This window comes from Carya illinoinensis, chromosome 9 (genome assembly GCF_018687715.1).
Source record: "Carya illinoinensis cultivar Pawnee chromosome 9, C.illinoinensisPawnee_v1, whole genome shotgun sequence".
NCBI classification, from domain to species: domain Eukaryota; kingdom Viridiplantae; phylum Streptophyta; class Magnoliopsida; order Fagales; family Juglandaceae; genus Carya; species Carya illinoinensis.
Genome location: NC_056760.1, coordinates 13756042 through 13778171, shown reverse-complemented (window position 1 = coordinate 13778171; position 22130 = coordinate 13756042). Strand labels below are relative to the sequence as shown.

Below are 22130 nucleotides of genomic sequence, written 5' to 3'. Positions count from 1 at the left end.
TGTGTATTAATGTGACGTGATTAGTTAAAAAAATACATTTCATTAAAAATAATATTAATTTAAATTTTAAGTATGAATAAATCAATATTGATATACAGATTAATATGCGACTGTGCTTATATGTAGCAAAATTCTTTTTTTATTTATCTAGAATGTGTTTTTTTTAAAGATATTGTGAATTTTTTTTTTAAAAATATTTAAGGACATAAACAAAAAATTTATGAAAAAAAAAGAGGATTTGACATTTTCAGATCCATCGGGCTACAAGCCTACACCCTCGTGGGTGTAGAGGGTATAGCACTACTTTACAAAAAGAGAAACGATTCAGACCGGTCGGGCTGTTAATCACACAAAAACAGCCCGCCAATCATCTTATGCCATGTAGGAAAAAGAACTAAAACGTAAGTAGACCGTGAAGTAGGGAATCAGAACATAGCGGAACGTAGCAGCTTGAAACAAACTTCAATTTTCCGTCTGCCCTTACCACGATCGCGAGTACTAGCTGTTCTCCCTTCTGCCATTTGTCTCAAATTTCAAAATACCCAATAATTTCAAATTTCATTGTGTGTGTTCATCGTCCGTTGCCCATTCTCCCCTGAATCAACACAAATCAACATTTTTTGAAGTTAGATTTTACACAAAGCAACTCAAATCACAGATCCAAACACTTTTATTCCTTCAATTCCTCCATAGCTTTACCAGCTACTTCCAATTCTTCAACCACCTTTTACAGCCGCTGCCCAAACAAAAATGGAAGCCAAAGATGAAAGAACAAAAAACTAGCATCCAAGCACAGAAAATTCCAAATTTCTCACCTTTGTCAGATGAAAGCGTGACCTTAATGTCTTATCATTTACAGTCAATGCAAAAGCTTGAATTTTTAGAGTTCAAGAAAATCAATTTGTTGGTCAATAGTCCAAACGAGAAAAAATCAATGCGCAGGAAGCTCGCGGTCCCGACGCCGACGTAAATAAAAAAACATTGCTGTGAATATAAAGTTAAAATCATTTGAGTAAATAACATCACCGAAAATTGGAGAATCGCGAGGGCTGAGAAATCGGAGAAATGGCGAGCGACAGCAGGGAGAAATCGGTTCGATCGTGCGAACGTGAGTGATCGATTCGTGGAGAAAAGTTGATGCTGAAATCGTGAGCCACGGGTTGGGAGAAATCGGAGATGAATATTGGAGAAATCGGAGTAGACGTTGGGGCTTGAACGTGAGGGCAGAGTCTGATTTCTGAACGCAGAGAATTAGTTTGGAGAAATCACATGAGGGCAGCTTCTGATTTCTGACCGCAGAGAACGTGAGGGAGGCAGGGGGCTTCCACATTCGGGAGAAGCTTAGGGCTTCAACGTGAGGGAGGGCAGGGGGCAGCTTCCACGTGATGCTGGTCCACGAATTAATCGGTGGAAGTCCTACGTGGCGGGATGTGATTGGCGGGCTGTTATTTAAGTATAATCAGCCCGACCGGTCCTAAGGATTTCTCTTACAGAAATCATTCTCTCGAGAACTCATTTTCTTCATACGATTATTTGTTTAGTTTTCCTACAAACCAACCTAGTTTTTTCGCTTCACCCTGATTTTTGTTCCTACCAAACACACAGAAAGTCTAAAAAAATCTTCCAGCACGATTGAAACAAACACAGTTTGCTTGCATTATTTTAAAAAAGTTAAAACCAAAACAAACACCACTTTTTTTTATCTCAGTGAGTCACGTTTCATTACTTGCATTTGTCAATATTTGTGTTTTTATTTTTTCCTCTGATGATCGATGAAAAAAGGGAAACAAAAAAACATCGATATTTCGGATTTCTAATGGTAGCTAAAGGAAAGCGAAGTCACTACAGACAAACAAGAAATTTATTGGAAGTTTGTAAAACATGTCTCATACATTATGTGCACAACAAGGCCGTACAGATTTTTGGCTAATCATATCCAATATGAATTTTTTTTTAAGGATTAAGCATAAAATTAGTGGAAAAATAAAAATCACTTACCAAAGAATTTATGCAAATAACCAAAGAATTAGTCTTGTTTGACACCTGCAACAAAAACAGGGTATATCAGCATGCCCCCCCAACCCCCCCAAAAAATAGCCCCCGAAAAGGCAATAAGAAAGATGCATCATCCTTATGCAGATGATATACCATCATCCTCATCAAAATATTCCATACCAAGCTTCCTCAATCCATTGGTTTTGTCACCACGGGCAGCTTCATGAGCCTGATTAGCCTAAGTAATTTGAACATCTTACTCACTGCCACTATCTCCACTGCATAACCCAAGATCCTCATAAGCATACAAAGCCAATAATTTTACGAAGACAGAAACATCATTAAATTCAATCTTTGGCACTAGAATCTGGTGACATTTCTTTACATATTTCGAAGTTGTAAAAATGGGTGAGTAGTGACCACTAGTCATCATAAAGCTCAATGAGTAAAAGCATGTACCTTTGTAAGCTCATTTTCACATATATTCATTTGAGAAATATCAATTGCTTTGTTTCTAGATAAGAACACTTTTAAGAACCCTAAAGTATGAAAGAAAGAAAACAAATTTTGCAAGTATGGCAGTTCCTAAGCTTGCTATTCATCACGCCTAAAGGTACATCTAAATTATGCATATTTGTTGGCAAACAGCCAAAGAATTTTGCAAATGTAGAACACATATTGCAAATTCTCCACATTAGTTATTGACTAAATAAATTCAATCCGTTTCTACCTTGGCCATTGGACTAAATAAACTCAAATCCTTTCATTTGCACAAAATATTTGTCTGCACCATTCGTTCTTCTTATTCGTTTACTTCTACAATCAACAAATAATTAATTGTACTTTCAACAATTAAAAAAAAATTTGAAGTTGAAATTTAAGATATCTGATTATAGAACGGTTATGCAAACAAATGAAATCTTTGAGCTTGAATTCAAATAAAAACTTTGCTAACAGTGATAAAAGCATAGAGAAAAACAATTCACTACCATTACAGGAATTACCTCCTCCAAAGCGCAAACTTATTGATATTTCTTCTTTCAAAGGAGTTGCAATTCAAGTGTTCTATTTGACATGCCCGCATTGATGAAAATTGGCATACTGGTCCATAAGTTTGTCCTCTTGCAGTACCAAACAGTAACATTTGAGGTAACAAATATTGTCGATGTCCTAACTCACTAGTGAAAAGAAAAAGATGTCCTGTAAGGAAAGCTGTGTGAACAATCAGAACTGTTTCGTCATCGTAATTTGCTTTTTCATAGACCAAAAATCTCGAAGGTTGCATCAACCACAAAAGAAGCTGGCTAATGCAAATTCAGAAATAACTGTTCCAGCAGAGGTTTTTTAGGTGGCTGCTCACATATATCATACCAATGGAGGAGCATGGATATTTGAGTATCAACGGGAAATACAATTACACTACCAACATCCACCCATATAAAGGACTGTAAGGGGTTGGAGTTGGACCTTCATCATCAATCACCAAAAATTACCGCAAGAGCATGCCCCATCATGAAAGTGGTGAAATCTCACGTTATCCCTTATAACAATCTCCCGCCCAGTAGCTTGAGATGCACTACACATGAATGCATGGCAATCCTCGCATATTCTGACATTCTTCATGATCTTAATCAAGCAACCCGCATCTGTACTGAGCAGCCCATATGCCAAGGCTAGCTTCTCACTATGACTCATCAGTATACGCCGCTTCTCTTCATTACTAACATCATAAGTGACAGAACTTAGTATTGGCTGGTACCCATGAGCCTTTAATATGTCTAGCAGATCATCCAATGTCTGCTTAATCTCAATGGATTTTGGATGGCTCGTATCACCTGCATAGAACTCGTGAATTACCCCCTTTTTTGCTTCAACCCAGCTACACCCAGGGTTCTTTTTTAAGCCCTTCTTTCTCATCAACTTCCTCAAACTAGAAACATCATCCCACCTACCCGCTGATGCATATATGTTAGAGAGCAAGATGTAGTTTCCAATACGATTAGGTTCTAGCTCAAAGAGATGGTTAGCAGCAATTTGAGCAATGTCAGGATTTCCATGGATGCGACATGCTCCAAGCAGTGCTCCCCACACACCTCCGTGGGGTTCCATGGGCATTGTTCCAACAAGCTCAAGTGCTTCTTCCAGCTGTCCAGCCCGACCAAGTAGATCTACCATGCAAGCATAGTGATCTGCCGAAGGAGCAACACCAAAACATTTGTCCATGGTCAGAAATAATTGCCGACCTTGTTCAACCAAGCCTGCATGGCTGCACGCTGTAAGCACCCCAATAAAAGTGACTTTGTTGGGTTTTGTCTCAGTCTTCAACATCTCATGAAACAACTGCATTGCTGCATGAGCACAACCATGCATCGCAAATCCCACAATCATTGAACTATAAGAAAACACATTCCTTTCCTTCATTCCTTCAAAAATCTTATATGCTTCCTCAACACTTCCACACTTTGAGTACATATCTATCAATGCAGATCCCACAACAACATTCTCAGTGGGCCCAAATCCTGATTTCTCAGCAACATCTCGCACCCAATTAGCATACTTAGCCGCACCCAATTGTGCACAAGCCGAAATGACACCAACCAGTGTAACATCATCGGTCTCCACACCCACCTCCTGCATTTTCTCAAAACACTGCAATGCCTCCCTCGGCCTAGCATTCTGAGCATAGCCTGTGACCATTGCAGTCCACGCCACCATATCCTTCACAGGCAACCCTTGAAACAATTCCCCTGCCGAATCCATATCTCCATGCTTCGCATAAGCAACAATCAACTCGGTCCAAGAAACCACATCCCTTTCACCCATTTCTTCAAACACTTTGCGCCCACAATTTAAAAACCCGCATTTCACATACATATCTATCATAGTATTGCCAACATACAAATCTGAAGCAAACCCACCAATCACAATTGTTTGCGCATGGATCTGTCGCCCTAAATTTACGTCAAGAACTGCACCGCAAGCCTTAAAAAGTGCAGAGAACGTGAACGAGACTGGCCCAGTACCTTCCCTTCTCATGCGATTATACAAAACAACCGATTCGGATAAAGGACCTTGGATAGCATACCCGCGGATGAGAGCAGTCCAGAGGAATGGGTTTGGGTACTTGACCTGTTGGAAGACAAGGTAAGGGTAGGGGTGAACCGGAACGTCGAGTCTAGTGAGGATACGTATAAGCTTGGTGAAAACGTAGCAACATTGTTCAAGGCCCATGCGGAGGATGTGGGCGTGGACTTGTTTGATTTCGGTGAGGTTGGTGCAGCCATGGAGAACAGAGACGAGCCGCACCTCTAGAAGTTTTCGCTGCTGAAGCTGAGAGAAAGGTATGAATATTTTAGTTGATCGTGGTAGCCGTTGCTCTTGAGGAACTTGCTTTGGTATAGCAATGAGGGAGAATTTACGGTAGAAAGAGACCATGACACAATCGAAGTTGATAGTTTGAATGAATAAAAGGACGAGGAGACCATGAAATGTCTCTCTGCTTTTTACTTTTGAGTGTAATATTAGCAGTTGATAGTTTCTAACGTAAATTCTCCCTCATTGGGTCTATTTGTCCATGACTTGCTAAGATAAATAAATAAATAGCTCAAATCAGGTACAAGTTTTATTTATGTAATGTCTGTCCTTCTATATTATTTTTTTTATTCAGAAAAAATGTATAGTTAAATAGGATTATCGAACTATTCATCTGTCAATTCACTTAAAATTAATTGGGGTTAGAGAAGACATACTCAAGTCTTTTATGAAATTCGACATTATATCTTATTGGCATTAGAGCGGTCACAAAGAGTGATATTGTGGACACATTCCGACAAAGTAGAAGCACACTAGCCTATCTCTATGAAATGTTCTAAAACTATAACATGATAGAAAATAGAGAAGCTGTTCTTTAACGAATTGATTCACATCCATATATGATATATTAGGGTTGTTGGTAGTTACTTGCCTCAAAAGGGCATGTAGCTCGCTTCCTTAATCCCCAACCCCACTTAGGTGAGGTGGCGACCTCACTCACTGCCCCCGCCTCCTGCCCACTTGTACAGTTGTACCTGTTCGTATAGGCAAGTGGATTGTCCAGACCACCGTTCCCCTATGCTCCTAGCCAGGAGCCCCATCAAACGAAACAAAAAAAATCTCACGACATGATCAAAGCCTCAAACATGGAATATATATATACATTGATTATGGAGCCCGCCGGTGTCTGGTTTAATCAGAGAGGAAGTCTGATTTTCCTTCGTTGAGGGGGAATTTGGTTGGTCTGTGGTGGCCACAGCCCATAAATTGTTAAAAGACAATAAGCCCGTTATTGAGGACAGGGCATAAATTTGTAGACCTGATTAAGATTGCGTATTTGGGCTCACATGATCCAGCAAACAACAATATTTTACGTATTTCCATTAGACAAAATAATAAAGATATTAAAATTTCAAAATATTCCTTGGAAAATGCTTCATAGATTTTAAAGCATCCCAGCAATGGGTCTCAACACCTTTGTTTTTTTATTTTTTTAACTTAATGATTAAGTAAATATTTTTTAATAATATTATATATATTTTTTAAAAACATATTTAAAACGACTAAAAATATGCATGAAAGAAAAAGTCCAAAATGGCCTTCTCAGTGAGTCGGTGACTTCTCGGACTACATCCTCGATGGCTGTATCACTGTCCTTACTCTTTTGTTGGGTGGTGCTATATCTTTAACTTCACATGACCCGATCCATTGATATAGACGTATGCGTAAGTTGAACCCTTCGAGACATAAATTTATGAGTTTTGCTACATATAACTACAGTCGCGCACTAATCTGTGTACCAATACTGATTTATTCATACTTAAAATTTAAATTAACATTGTTTTCAATAAAATTTACTTTTTGATTAATCACATTACATTGGTGCACAGATTAGTGCACAATTGTGCTTGCAACTATATTTTTCCTAAATTTATACTTTTATTCTAATTATCTTTAGACCTAATATTTTTCTATATACAAATCAAAGAGGGATTTCACCTACAGAACATTTCCAGCTCAAAACAAACCCATTTCTATCAACCTTTTTTTTTTTTATGTCTTCCAAGTCACTCAAAACCCTTATCCAACTTGGATAAACCCAATGGCATGATGCCACATAAGCAACAAGTATCTAAAGAGTATCCAAGCCTTGCATTCTGAAGCCACAAATTGCACATGTGGTTGTCCTGCAACATTTCTTCAATAGATCAGTTTATAATAATACTTTTGAACAAAGGAAATAATAAAATCACTAAACAATCAAAGTGGAGAGAAAGCTACGTATTGCACATTATTAGATCAATTTGAGCTCGGATCGGAAAATGGCAACAACTGTCATGACTTCTCTCCCACAATACAGTGGGCTAAGACCCAAAATTTCAGTGGCTCCTGTCCGAAGCCTGGTCAGTGTCCCCTTTTCCCATGCATTTCTATGTGTAAATGTAGAGCAATGGAGTACAGCTATTCTCTCTCCAACACACAAAAGCTAATGTTTTCAGGTAGCAATTCAAACAATGAGGCGTAAGGGAAAGGGAGCTTTGGGTGCTCGATGCGATTTCATTGGCTCACCCACTAATTTGGTGAGGGTTTGAGAAGCATTGTTTGCTCTAAGATGGCTTTAATGTTTTTGGGTGTTTTTTTTATTTTACTTTTTGAGGAGAGGAGATGACTGAAAATGTGTTTTAATTTGTGGGGCAGATAATTGTGTTATCAACAAGCCTGATGCTATTTGCGGGAAGGTTTGGGTTGGCACCATCGGCAAACAGGAAGGCCACGGCAGGACTAAAGCTTGAAGTAAGGGACTCTGGGCTGCAGACGGGTGATCCAGCTGGATTCACTCTTGCAGATACCCTTGCATGTGGAACTGTTGGTCATATTATTGGGGTTGGGGTCGTTCTTGGCCTTAAGAACATGGGTGCCCTGTAAAAAAAAAAATTATCTTCTTCTCTTCTTAATTTTTTTGACTCTCTAATTTGTGTTGCCCTGTTTTTTTGTTAATTTATAACGGGTATTTGGTTTGATAACTCCTTCAACGTGTGTTGGTAGTGTTGAATCGCTAATTGTAATGACCCATAAAAAGAATTAAATTTGTTTTCATAAATATTTCCAACTACCTTATTTCATGTCAATATCTAAATATTATTTGGTCAAATATTATTATATCTAAAAGTTGCCTAAAAGCCGTATGCTACATTCTCTCTCACCCTCTCTCTTCTCTCTCACACCAAAAAAAGCTTTCAGATTTTACTTTCACCGGAGGTCCCCTTTCTCCCTCTCATTTCCACTTTTTTGTTTTAATTTGCTTTCTTCAAAGCCAAAAAAATTAGATATATATAATTTTCAAGTAATTCTCAGGAGACATGTGTAACACAAGAAGACTCCTAAGTTGTAAATCGTTTGAAAAATAGTGGCAGTTTTACGAAAATCAACACGTGTGAGGATCACACACCGCTCACAATTGTGCATGGTCCACATACGCCACCTCTTTTGACAGCTTTTCTCGTTACACGCGCTGGATCACCAGAATTGCCACTACTAAATCTTTCAGATCTAATTTTTATAGCTGAAAAGAAAAAAGCTTGTAGCCTTCATACCCGTCACAGATTTCAAGATCTATCGGAATTGGTTCAAATTATAATCCATTTTTTTTATTCTTGTTTTCTTTATTGTATAGTTAAAAAAAAAAAGAGTTAATCTCTTGGATGGTTTGTCTATAGAGGTTGAGTCATCATTTTCTATAAATAGTGAGACTGAGTCTCTATTTAGACAAAGTGTTATCTTTTGACGTTTGTCTCTAGAGAGTATCAACAGTAGTGAAGTCCAGAACAGTCCAGTAGTGTACTAGTAGAACTCCAAATGGTTGATATGGAGATATCCCACATGTATCTGCTCATGTATGTAAGTTTCTCTTGATGAATGAATGATGATTTTTTCTTTTAAAAAAAAATCATTCAAATATAAATATTTTTTAATTTCAAATTTTCAAATTTTTTATCTAATTATTATCTAATCATTACAAATTTTTTCAAACTTTCAAACAAATTAAAAATAAAATTAATTTTTTCAAATCTCAAAACAAAAATAATATTAAAAAAATTATATTCTAACCATTTTTTTAACTTTATAATATTGTATTTAATTTTTTTCTCTCATTTTCCAAAACTCCATAAAAATCGTAACTCAAACTATTTTACTACTATTTACAAATGATTTCAATATTATTAACAGATTTCTCATCTTATATGTGTAATCAAACGAGACCTAAAATGTAATGATTTGTAAGCTCGGTCAAGCACTTGTCTTTAGTGGTAAAATAATTGATTAAATGGAGTGGCACATAGAGTTAAAGTTCGAACTCAAAATCTGTGTTTTATATTATATAAAATTATCACTTACTAATAGGAAAATTTAGATTCAATCTTTTATATTTGTCTTAGCATTTAGTAACATTTAACATGATTCTAGTCATGGATGGTTTTGTTCTCGCCATCCAGATGGAATTATCACAAACCATGTCTACAAAAAGAATGATACTTGGGCACAAGGAATGGTATCTAAGCTGAACTTCACTGTCGGGCGCAAGTATCTACCCACTAGAATATGCTCATGACTTGTCTTTCAATGGTACTTAACCACAGTGTCATGACCGTGTCAAGGAATCAATCCAAGGTTCTTGATTTTGGTACCATGATTTTAGGACGTGAGCTTACTCTTCCATATAAAAAAAAAAAAAGGAAAAGAAAAAGAAAAAGGCTGTGAGCTCACGACGAATGCTTAAGCTATCTCAGAGATGAGACTACCCTTTTTTTTTTCCTTCTCTTTTCTTTTTTAGGTGAAGTTGGAGCATAAGCATAGAAGGTCCATATCCTTGTTTTGAGCTGGTGAAAAGAAGATAAAGAGTCACGACTCATGAGGATGATCGATGTGAGAGAATAAGTGCTTAAGCCACCATGCATGCGTATTAAATTAAGATACTTATTCTATGCACTAGTTTTGGGGATTATGATCATTTATTTGCTTTTAACCTTCCAAAATATATACTAAAAGCATGTGGTCTGCTTGATATTATCTCAAACTTTTAAAATGGAGTTCTGGAGTTCGAAATCCCCATCTCAAAATATATCAAAAAACCTTCCAAAATATATGTATATATATATAGAGCCTCAATTTGCTTCTTTTAATTATAGAAAGCCTAATTTTTATAAGGGAAATGATACAAACACAATTAATTTATAGTTTTTACACAATATTGTAAGAAAAAAAAAACAATATTATATACAATACATTATTTTAATAAAATATTACTATTTTTAATTTCAAAGCCATCAAGTTAATTAAATATATATTTTAGAATCAAAGAGTATTATTATTATTATTATTATTATTTAAAAAAAAAACAATGCTAGGATTATTAATAATAATGCATGTGGTAGGTGTGGTATATCTTTCCATCTGCTCACTCTCTGTCTCGGCCTCCTCAAATGATTCCCAAACCCAGCCAATCCCATGGGCCATCACCCACAACCTTTCAAGCACCTCTGACCCTACGAATGGAGAGACAGAATTTCTTTCTTTTCCTGCTTTCCTGAGGTAAGGAAAAGATTCCAAGACTCAAATACGGTGCAATATCCTAAAGTATAGCATACCAATTATCTTTATTTTTACTGCACAACTTAAACAATTTTCATTTATTTCTTGGTTGTTTGTTGCACATCCATGTTTTTTTACTCTCTTTCATGATCAACGCAGCATAATATAATGAGATTGTGGATAAAACACTATGATTTCTTATGAATCCTTGGATAATTTCATAATGTTGCCTTTCTTTTCTCTGTCTCCATGTTTAAAAAGACTTGGGAAATGATAAAGCTAGTTTGGAAGATTTGATGATCTTATATTATTAATATAAAAAATATATATATTAATCACATTTTATGACCTAATAAATTTTCAATATTTTTTTTGATAAATACATAATACATTAGTAATACTAATATACATTAGTATATTAATTATATTTTGCTTTAATTAATTAGTATACATTAGAAAATTATATATTTTTTTAATGACATTGACACTTGATTAAAATTGAAAAATTGGAACGAACCAGACTGAAGCCGGTAAAACTGAAAGTACCAGTTTATGAGAGTAACCGGTCCGAGATTGGTTATTGAAAATACAAAACGGGTGTATACCAGTTCAGTTCCAAAATTTATACAAAATCGGACTAAACCCGATCGGTTATACTTCTAATTTTAACTTAATAATATTTTTATTCAATTTTTCTCTCTTATTTTTTAAAATTTCATAAAACAACATAACTCAAACATTTCTACTATTATTCACAAACAATTTCACTAATATTCACAGATTTGTTATCTCATCTCATTTCCAAGCATAATCTTTTGAATTAAGTTGTTTTTCATTTAAAAATAAGAATATCTTCATCGAGGACTTTATTATTTCATTCATATCTGTTAATAACCTTAAATAATCTCTTATTTAAATAATTGATATACCAAATTATCTGAAAGTATAATACATTAATTGATATAAATAGAGATGATAAATAAATAGGAAAGAGTTATTTAAAAAAAAACAAAAACAAAAACAAAATGAGCTGTAATTGTGGAATGATTGTGATTAAAAAAAGAAAGGACAGAAGTAACGAGGAAAATCCAGGAACAAGCCAACACTCGGCAAGCAGGTCCATTATGAGTCAGAAAAGTGCTTTTTATTTTTTTGCTTTTAGAAAGTAGCCACGGTTTATTAAAATAAACAAAAATAAAACATATAAAATATGCTAAGAGACATGTCTTAGGTAATTGTTTTCGTCAAAGTTTTCTTTATAACATAAAGATAATATTGCCTTTTCTTTTAAAATATTTTAGTATAATGATAAGTTTAAAATTATTTTATAATTTTTATATAATCAAGTTTTAATTTTAAGAATATTTATTTAAACTATTTTATTTTTATAAGTTATTTGATAAAATACCTCTTATTTAAAATATAATGTTTATAAAATCAAAAAAAAAATTGTACCTATATTATTTTTAAAAAATAACTGTAATATTTTTATTTTGTAGAAAAAAAAAAGGAAAATGAATAGTTGTCAAGATCCATATCTTCCTTTGAGACACCTTTATAAGTTAGTTAAAGTGGCTTTTTGGAAGATAATATTACTATTTATTATTATTATTTTTCTTTCTATTTTGCTTTTAGAAAGTAGGCATGAATGAATGAATGACAAAACCAAAAGAGAGAAAGCTATCAAATGTGTTTAGAGATATGTTTTCTATGCATCATTTCAAAATTTAGATAACGTGAGGAAGAAGATTACTATATCTACTTTTTTTTTTTATTATTCTAGAAGATGGTTTTATCTTAGCCTTGAAGAAAATCCTTTTCAAGTTGTTGTTAGAAAATGATAAGAAAATTTGAAAAAATGTGTTGCTTTATTTGTTTGAATTCTCATGACTCATAAAATAAAAAAAGGCATAATATATACATATATAAAAATTTTATATATAGTCACTTTTATATATTTCTTATGTATTCTGTTAATGTGATTACTTATATCATTTTTTTAAATATAAAATAATTGATTTAACCAATCGTATCAATAAGTAAATTTTTTTTAAACAACTTAATAATTTGATTTATAAAGTTTTGAAAATCTATCTTATTTAATTTATTTATAATAAAAGAGTAAAATATTGTTGAGTAATGCTACATGTTATTTATATTTTTATTTATAAGACTCATTTTATCAAATTTTTAAATTAAAATTTTATAATTTTTAGCCTATTGACTAATTAATTTTTTATAAATATATTTTTAAAACAAAGTTAACATTTCTCAAAGGAAAAAACAACGGTCAGAAGTCCGAATTACCCAAGTCTTTCTTGTCTCCGGTCCAGTCTTTTGTCCCACTCAAAGTTTAAACTAGCAGGAAAATACAGTAATAACTTCGGTGCATTTCTTCTCTGCTTTGGATGCTTCTCTGCTCTCATCGGGTCTCGAGCTCATCTCTCTCTCTCTCTCTCTCTCTCTCTCTCTCTCTCTCTCTCTCTCCTTGATGTTTTCTTTCTTAAAGCATGAAGAGGGTGGGGGTTACTTGGGAAGGCTTTTCTACGCGGAGAGGTTCATCCTTTTCGGGTCGTCGTTTTCAAACGCAACATAACCATATTAGTATTACCGGTAGTAGTCTGTTTTCTGTGCTTTGCTGAGATAAATATTGGTCTCTGTTTCTCACAGTTTCCATGTCAGAACCGTTGTTTTCCTGTCATTTTGTATTTTTTCACGACAAGTAAACGTATCAGAAGAAGAAAGAAAGAAATTTGTTGAATTTTAGAAGAAGAAAGAATTTCTCTTCTTCTAAAATTGCCATTTTCAATTGCTGATTTTGTTGCCTTATGAGCCTTGGAGATTTCGGAACTGCGAGATTTTGTTTACAGTTCCTTATGTCCAGTCTTTTGAGCCTTTAATGGGCCAGTAGTAGGAGTTGCTAATTCGGGATTTGGTGTGGTGGGGTTTTCATACTTTGGGGCGAGGATCAGTTTTGGCCGAGAATACTTGGGAAATCAGCGACGCTACGCCACCCATTTTGGTGATTATTTTCTGGCAGCTTTGTGGGTATGTGACATTTTCAACGTTGAATGTTTGAAAATGGCTGTTCTTTTTTGCTTACCTTTTTGCCTTATTCGAGTTCACTGAATTACCAGAATTTGCTAGGCATATATTGTGAGAACAGAGACTGTAGGATTTTGAAGACCAATTCAACATATAAAACTCGAGATCCATTGGATTATGAAAATCTTGGAACCAGATAATTTATTTACTTATGTTGTTTGGGTTTTTTTTTATGTCTGAAACGGAGAAAAGATTAAGTGCGTGCATGGCTAGAACTCTAGAATTTAGACGTGGAGGGTTTTAGACTGTCTTTGTACAATGTGATGGTCATTTGAGCTGGAAACAGCCTGAAAAGTTTAGGGGCGCTGATAATTTTTTTTTTGTGTACCCTTTCATAGTCAGTATCATTTTTGTGTATAGAAGCAGATAAAATTGACCTGAATTTGTCTTTATTCCTTGTGTTATATTTTCAGTTGAACTAGATAGCATAAACTCTACTTTGCTGTTGCACACATCGAGCAAAATGGGCTGTGTTGCGTCAAGGATTGATAAGGATGAGAGGGTGCAGATTTGCAAGGAGAGGAAGAAGCTAATGAAACAGTTGGTTGGGTTTAGGGGAGAATTTGCGGATGCCCTATTGGCTTACTTGAGAGCATTGAAGAATACTGGAGTGACCCTTCGCCAATTCACAGAGTCAGAGTCACTGGAACTTGAAAATACCTCCTATGGCCTGACATTGCCTCCCTCACCACCTCCGCCATTGCCTCCTCCTCCCCCTCCTTTTAGCCCTGATTCAATAAAGAATGAAGAAAATAATTGGAAGGGAAAAGTTCTCCAAAAAGAAAGCATAGAAATTGAAGAGGATGATAGTTCTACTCCATCTGGTTCACCATCTCTTCCAACCCAGGAATCATGGCCCTATTGGGACCCTTTTGGGTCTTCTTCACAACAGCATCATCTCAAGAAGAGTGATGTGGTGGAACTAGTTGAGGATGAAAAGTGGGCCGAGACTAAGACAGAATTTGACGAAGAAGATCAGAAAGAGGGAGTTGATGTGAAGATTATTATGAATCCACTTCTTGACAAGCCACAGCCTGTAGAACTGCTTGATGATAATTCATCAACAATGAGCTGCTGCACTAAGGACACTGCAGATATCGCCATGGTGGTAAGGAGGAGCAAGAAGACCTTGGAGGGTATTGTGAGTGAGTTAGATGATTATTTTCTTAAAGCTTCAGCTGCCGGAAAGGAAATAGCTGTTCTTGTAGACATTAATGGAGCAGACAACTTCCTATCGCAGGGCTTCAAAGAAAATGATAGTAAATTCTATCTTCTTTCAACAATCTAGCATTTTTCTGATGTCTGCTGGTTTCTCCTATATATGTTTTCCCTTCATGCTTGGTACATACTTCTGAAGAGGAAGTTTGACTTGATAACATTGTCTTTTTTCATGATTTTCTCATGATCTTTGTGTGCAATCACTGCCAATATTATTATTCTGATTGTATGAAAACCTCCTCATATTGACATCTCTGTTAAGGATTCTGTGCCTTCTGTTACTATCTGTGCACCAGTTCAAGCTTCCAACCATTGTGGAGGCATTTTTCATTCCATATCAGTGATTGGACTATAGCTTTTTCTGAGTTTAAATGATTCAGGCAAACAAGCATCATTATAGGCTATTGGTATGTGAAACTTATCTCAAGCCAACTAAAAACAAATTCCCGCATCTAACTATTTTTTTATGGGGAAATAAAACCAGTTACAAGTCAAACTCACTAAAATATTTCTTCATTGGAACCGGCCATCCGCGATCCCGGGGGTGCATGTGCCCTTGGTAAGAAGTTTCCGGCAAGTGTATCGGAAAATAACTCAAGGAAAATTCCCCTAGAACATGGCCCCAAGAGTGTGAATGTGGAGATTCAAACATAATGGATTCAAAAGTGAATTCCCATATTTTGACTTACATATGGAATCTCATGTCTAACCCATTATTGAGCAACTGCAGTGACAGTTCGTTTCTGAAATTGTCTGCCTAGTCTTTCTTTCATCCTTGTTTTCTTGCATTCAGAAGTATAATGCTGGAGCATAGATTGATTTCTCATTATTTTCTATGCAATACGTAATCAATTAATTCATTGTCACTGCTGTTTCTATTTCTTTTGTTTCTGAGATCTATTCTTCAACTCCCCTCTCTTCACTTGGTGCCTGATATGATCATTTGTGAATAGTTCGTCCAGAGAAATCTTGTTTTGGTTTAATTCTATCTGCTCAAAATATGGCTTTATTCTTGTGATCCTTTCCACGAATGAGTTTAGCTATCAAGTTCGGTTGGAATTTATTGTTACTCCATCATTACATAGAAGAACTGGACCATGGATTGATTCTTCATTATTCTTTATGTAATACTAAACCAATTATATGATCATCACTATTGTTTGTATTTCTTTTGTGTCTGAGATCTAAGCTTCGTTCCTCTTTTCACTTGGTGCCTAATATGATCATTTGTGAATAGTTTGTTCAGGGAAATCCCATTTTGATTTAATTAATTTCTACTCAAAGTATGGCTTTATTCTTGTGCTTATGATCATGTCCATTATCATGTTCCCGTTGGAATTTATCTTTAATCTATCATTTACAGGGAAGAACTCTGCGAAGGTCTTTAGTGCATTGTCTTGGAGTTGGTCTTCCAAATCTCTTCAGGCAACCAAAGAGGCGGTTGAGCTTTGTGGCTCTAGTGAACCATGCAGGCCTGGAGCTCATTGCATCACACTTAAAAAACTTCATGCTGCAGAACAGAGACTTTACAAGGAAATGAAGGTAAGATCCTCATTGGACAACTAAGTTCAACTAGTAAGCACGTGTGTTCTTTGACAGCATCTGGTGCATATACCTAAAAAGTTCATAGCTTTAATCAGTATAGCCCCGTGTTGCTAATTTTGGGAAACATTGTGCGATGAGGATTTTAGGTGTGCTTTTTCCTGTGAAAGTTAAGAGTTCTCTATGGCATTGTGGCATGAAACAGCTTGAAAATGATCCTCGTTTCGAATATTCTCTCCTTTTCTTTGGAAGGTAATTTGAACCTCATGAAACATACAGAAGCTATAGAAATTAGGATATATGGCGTATGTTCACAGTCACAGCTGCATCTTTCTGTTTTAATGCATGCTTGGGATATTGGAAAATTATTGTAGTTGTTCACACACTCATTTGTGAATATCAAATGGTATAAGTTACTTGGTGATAGGGCTGAGCACCGACGCAACCGGAGTCGGTATCTGGGTCGTCCGACTCCGACTCCGACTTTTGTCGGAGGCCGAGTCTGACCTCCGACTCCGGCTCCGAAGGGTATATGCTCCGCTCCGGCTCCGGCTCCGACTTGTCGGAGTGGAGTCGGTGAGAAATCTTCAAAAAAAAACCCAAGAACGACGGACGGCACCTGAAAGCTTCAAAAAAACCAAAAAACAAATCAAAACCAAAACCAAATCCATAACAGATAAAAGAGAAATCAAAGATTCACTCTGATTTCTGAAGAGTGAGAGAGAGTGATTCGGCGCAGGGGGAGGGGAGGGAATCGGGGGGGGGGGGGGGGGAACCTAATAATAAGGTTTTGAGATGAGAGGTGAGAGAGAGCGATTCGGAATTCCGGCACAGGGGGAGCCCGGGAGGGGAGGGAATCGGGGGGGAGAAACGAAAACCTAATGGCTAATACAGTGAGAATCTGAGATGAGAGTTGAGAGAGGTAGAGAGCGATTCGGCGCAGGGGGACTCGAAGGGGAGGGAATCGGGGGGGGAAGAAAGGGGGGGGGGGGAGAAAAAAGACCTAATAAAAAGCACTGAAACGGCGCCGTTTGGGGCTATTTTCACCCCAAACGACACCGTTTCAGTGACATAAATTTGAAAAAAAATAAAGGGTTGCGTGAAACGGCGCTGTTTCACGCAACCCAGTTTCTAATAACGGCGCCGTTTAGCACTTTCTACTTCTAAATTCTACTTCTAAACAATAAAAATAAATTAATAAATAATAAGTGAGTAAAAATATATTTTAAGTTAGTAAAAATAAAATTAAGTAACAATTTAATGTGTATTATTTAATTAACTCACTAAAAAAATCATTAGTTAATTATTACTTTATTAATTATTACTAACTTAGAGAGTTATATATTAGAAATTTGACAATTTTTTTTTTTATTGTTGTTATATCCAAGGGAATATATTTAATAATTATGTAATTATATTGTGATATTAATTTAATATATATTAACTAATAGTATACTATTATATATATTATATATTAGTAATATACTAATACTAATACTATTAGTCTATTAATATATAGTAAATTAGTAATATTTATTAACTTATTTACTATAGTCTATAACAAATAACTAGATGTAATAACTAGTAACTAATATATTTATTAACTTATTTACTATAGTCTATAACTAATAATAATTAGATGTAATAACTAGTAACTAATAATATGTAATAACACTAGTTACACTAGTACTAATAGATAATAACTTAATGATATTAATTTAATATATATATATATATATAACTAATAGTATATTAGTATATAGTATAATAGTAAATTAGTAATATTTATTAACTTATTTACTATAGTCTATAACTAATAATAACTTAAAGATATTAATTTAATATATATTAACTAATACTATACTATTATATATATAATATATATTAGTAATGCACTAATACTAATACTAATACTATTAGTCTATTAATATATAGTAAATTAGTAATAATTACTAACTTATTTACTATAGTCTAATAACTAGTAACTAATAATATGTGATAACACTAGTTACACTAGTAGTCTAGTACTAATAGATAATAACTTAAAGATATTAATTTAATATATATAAGTAATAGTATACTATTATATATACATTAGTATTAAATGCTATTATAAATTTATTACTTATATATTAGTGTTATATGTTATATTATACATTAGTATTATAATGTTACATGTTATTAAGCATTTTAGTATTTACACATTAATATTACATGTTATTATATTTATATTTATATGATTAATATATAGAAAAACACATTTATTATTTATAAAATATGTACATTAGCGGAGCGGAGTCGGAGTCGGATCATCGGAGTCGGATCGGAGCGGAGTCGGATCTGCCTGGCCTCTGACTCCGACTCCGACTTCCCACTGGAAAAATCCTCCGACTCCGACTTGTCGGAGCCGGAGCGGAGTCGGAGTCGGAGTCAGATTTTCGGATTTCTGCTCAGCCCTACTTGGTAGGCGTGTCTCTGGGATGATATTGACAATCGATGCCCTCAATTTACTCTATATATATATATACACTTCTGGGAAAGTTATTGAGTCAATATTTCGGCACTTATTCCAGGATTGGTTATATGTGTTGCATAAAGAATTGCTATGCCCTTATAATTTATTTATTTATTTATTTTTGTTTCTTTTCCTTAATTTGTAGTTTGTAATGATATGTTTGATCATCACATTGTGTAGGAGGAAGAAATTACCAAATTGGAACATCAGAGGAAGTCTGTCATGCTACAGAAACAAGAGGATGAGAATCATGACTGGACCAAGACTGAGAAAACTCGATTGAGTGTTGAGAGTTTGGAGGCTGACATGGTACGTCTGCAACAATCAATTAGTAGGATCTGTTCATCTATATTGGAGCTTATAGATGAGGAGCTGTACCCTCAGCTGGTAGCATTGACTTCTGGGTAAGTGTTGTAGACATCAATATCTAATATTAGCACTCATTTGATTACCATACATGGTTCTGTATCGATTTTAGAGCTTCCTTTCCAGTGGACACAAGGAATTGTATTACTTGCGAAAGTGTGCTCTCCAGCTTTTAAAAATTAGAATAATGGGGCACCTGTCAACTCAAAACTACTGGAATTGATCAAGAATAAGTTAGCTATTGTACATTCCCCTGCCTTGTAATGTTCAACAGGCCTTAAATATGGGTAGGTGGGATTTTGGAAAAAAAAATATTGTATCTTCCACGTCTGACTAGAGAATCATATTGAGATCATGATTTTGCCCCCAATATTATCACTGATGCTTGAATCCTTATGCAGGTTGATGCAAATGTGGAAAACAATGTATGAGTGTCATCAGGTTCAGAGAGATATCTCCAAGCAGTTGAATCATCTGCATGATAACGCAATCACAGACTTCAGTACAGATTACCATCGCCAGGCAACAGCTCAGCTTGAAGCTGAAATCTCTTACTGGTTTAACAGCTTCTGCAAACTCGTAAAGTCTCAAAGAGAGTATGTAAGAACCCTCTGCAGGTGGATTCAACTCACTGAACACGTCACAGATGGCCATCAGCGCAGTGGTTACTCATCTGTAGTCCACAGCCTCTGCAAAGTTTGGCAGGTTGCCCTTGACAAGTTACCTGATAAGGTTCTTCTGCTGATCTTACCTTGGATATTACTAAGTTTACTGATGATCTTTGATCTGGGTGCTTAATATAAATATTCTCAAGACATGGCAAACCTACACACACAGTTATGTCTTTCGCCTCTTTGGTCAGAGTTATGATGTTGGAGTCAACCATCTTGCAAATTAAATTGCACCGGGTGATTTAACTGATGAACTTGACATCAAATGAAAATGTCAACCCTAGACATTTATATGGCTCAAAACAAAGATGACATCCTTTTGTTTTAACTATCGAGATTAATTTGAAAATCTTAGTTTGAGGTGAATGCAAAGCTCATTATTGGACCCATCAGTCTTTAGTGCCTGGATATCTGTGGTGGGGGTCGCATCTTGACACATTTGTCCAATCCTGATAGAATGTCATCTCTTTTTTGGTTGGGGAAAATATTAAAGAAAAATCACATTAACATCAGAGTAAGTTTTGAGCAGTTAGTTCTATTTCCTGATTGTATACAGTTGCTTTCTTTCAGTCTTGTAAGTTTATAGATAATATAATTGCTTATCTTCAGCTATTGAGGCTAAGAGATCCATGCCAGGATTTCCAGAAACAGCTCACAGTCTTGATAGATGAGGTCATTCAAGTAATCTCCTAGCTTTAAAATCACAATTTATCATTATTTTTAAAAATAATTTAAATGTTTACTTTTGAGGGTGCAATCTAATGGTCAAAGGGTTTTCTTGGGAAGAGATGTAGACCAGAGATCTTGGGTTCAATAGAATTCTTGTGGATTACCCGATACAGTCCAGGTGCGTGGGGTTGTGTTTCCGGGATTTAATCCCCAGGGTGGGTTTGAAGGGCCCTACCTTGATAAGTAAATGATATGTAAATGATTATATTATTCTCATGAAAGAATTCTTGGATGCTGCAATTCCCTTTTATCGAAATCATCTGGTGGGGATGCTAGAAAATATCACCTTTAATAAATTTCTGCAATTATTTTATTTTACTTGCAAAAAAACAACCTTGTAATGTAGAGAATATCTACTCCGATTTTTCAAATGGGGAAGTTACTCTATTTGATGTTCCATTGTAGGTAGCCTCAGAGGCCATTAAAAGCCTCCTGTCTGCCATCCACTCTGTACTCCTGCAACAGGTGGAGGAGTACAAACTGCAGAAGAAATATGAAAAACTTGAAAGAAGAGTGCAAAAGGAGTCTGATTCGCTACTCGAATTGGAGAAAAAACTTGAGGGAAGCTTTGCTGATGAAAATACAGCCTCCAATTTGAGCCCTAAGCATCCGCTATCCCTGAAGCGCACCAAAACTGAAGCGTTAAAGAAGCAAAAAAACATTGAGGAGGCCAAATATCTTAACGCAGTCCATGTTACAAGGGCCATGACTTTAAAGAACTTGAAAACAAGCCTTCCTGTAGTATTCCAGGCATTGATGGCATTCTCACGTGATTCTGTTCAGGCTATGGAAGGCTGTTCACAACCACGTGAAACTGGAAGTTAGCTGTGATGTTGCATCACAAAACTCAACAAACTGAATACTTTTCAGATTATAATATGAAGTGAAAAGACCTTGTTCCTGGACTATTCAGTCAAATCACAGCAAAATTCCGTTTATAGTAGTAGCAGACATGATTGCCGTCTTCACAACACAGGAAGAATGCTGGGATACTGTCTGCCTTACAATGAGATATTGGTTTTTCTGCACGAGGATTCTGATGTAATTGCGCCATGTACGTGGGTGTTTGCATTTACGTGGAGATGAAAGACCTCTATTCATTGCTTTCAGCTTCTTTGCATTTGAAAACACGTCATCTTATTCTCCATTTTTGTTGGAGTAAGGACAAGAGAAAAGACTAGAGTTTGGAACTCTCTACCTGAGTGTGATTTTCTAGTTTTTGTTAGGAGGACGTGGGATCAAACGCAAGGGATGCACAGAGACGTCTCAAGATAGTTTGAACGGAGTCTGAAACATAAATTGAAACTTTTTTTTGATATTGAAAAGATGCTTTAATTGAAATTGAAAGCTTTTCTGAATAATTTTGG

The 22130-nt window shown here is 35.4% G+C and overlaps 3 protein-coding genes across 5 annotated transcripts; 2 read left to right on the top strand and 1 right to left on the bottom strand.

Annotated features, from left to right (window-relative positions):
* Positions 1-217: 217 nt before the first annotated feature.
* LOC122274979 (pentatricopeptide repeat-containing protein At5g44230) lies at positions 218-5576 on the bottom strand. Of its 3 annotated transcripts, none has more exons than XM_043083868.1 (4): positions 3000-5576; positions 2149-2273; positions 1999-2043; positions 218-595 (listed from the first exon to the last, which is right to left on the bottom strand). In XM_043083868.1, exon 1 carries the CDS (start codon positions 5428-5430, stop codon positions 3475-3477), a length of 1956 nt encoding a protein of 651 aa, XP_042939802.1. In that variant the 5' UTR covers positions 5431-5576; the 3' UTR covers positions 218-595; positions 1999-2043; positions 2149-2273; positions 3000-3474. The 3 variants fall into 3 exon arrangements, with proteins under 3 accessions (XP_042939802.1, XP_042939800.1, XP_042939801.1); XM_043083866.1 differs by having other exon boundaries at positions 2176-2273; XM_043083867.1 differs by lacking the exon at positions 218-595 and having other exon boundaries at positions 1844-2043.
* Positions 5577-7248: 1672 nt separating this feature from the next.
* Positions 7249-8051, top strand: LOC122276954 (photosystem I reaction center subunit psaK, chloroplastic-like). The gene is made up of 3 exons (XM_043086840.1): positions 7249-7430; positions 7527-7607; positions 7726-8051. Exons 1-3 carry the CDS (start codon positions 7350-7352, stop codon positions 7951-7953), a joined length of 390 nt encoding a protein of 129 aa, XP_042942774.1. The 5' UTR covers positions 7249-7349; the 3' UTR covers positions 7954-8051.
* Positions 8052-13000: 4949 nt separating this feature from the next.
* LOC122275765 (protein ALTERED PHOSPHATE STARVATION RESPONSE 1) lies at positions 13001-22124 on the top strand. The gene is made up of 6 exons (XM_043084991.1): positions 13001-13665; positions 14136-14981; positions 16304-16482; positions 19178-19401; positions 19765-20095; positions 21169-22124. Exons 2-6 carry the CDS (start codon positions 14186-14188, stop codon positions 21586-21588), a joined length of 1950 nt encoding a protein of 649 aa, XP_042940925.1. The 5' UTR covers positions 13001-13665; positions 14136-14185; the 3' UTR covers positions 21589-22124.
* The last annotated feature ends 6 nt before the right edge of the window (positions 22125-22130 follow it).

Coding starts and splice junctions, on each gene's coding strand:
- LOC122275765 (XM_043084991.1), top strand. CDS start 14,186: ATGGGCTGTGTTGCGTCAAGGATTGATAAGGATGAGAGGGTGCAGATT. Junction 14,982..16,303: donor GGGCTTCAAAGAAAATGATA/GTAAATTCTATC, acceptor TATCATTTACAG/GGAAGAACTCTGCGAAGGTC. Junction 20,096..21,168: donor TTGACAAGTTACCTGATAAG/GTTCTTCTGCTG, acceptor GTTCCATTGTAG/GTAGCCTCAGAGGCCATTAA.
- LOC122276954 (XM_043086840.1), top strand. CDS start 7,350: ATGGCAACAACTGTCATGACTTCTCTCCCACAATACAGTGGGCTAAGA. Junction 7,431..7,526: donor TGGCTCCTGTCCGAAGCCTG/GTCAGTGTCCCC, acceptor TAATGTTTTCAG/GTAGCAATTCAAACAATGAG. Junction 7,608..7,725: donor TTGGCTCACCCACTAATTTG/GTGAGGGTTTGA, acceptor TTTGTGGGGCAG/ATAATTGTGTTATCAACAAG.
- LOC122274979 (XM_043083868.1), bottom strand. CDS start 5,430: ATGGTCTCTTTCTACCGTAAATTCTCCCTCATTGCTATACCAAAGCAA.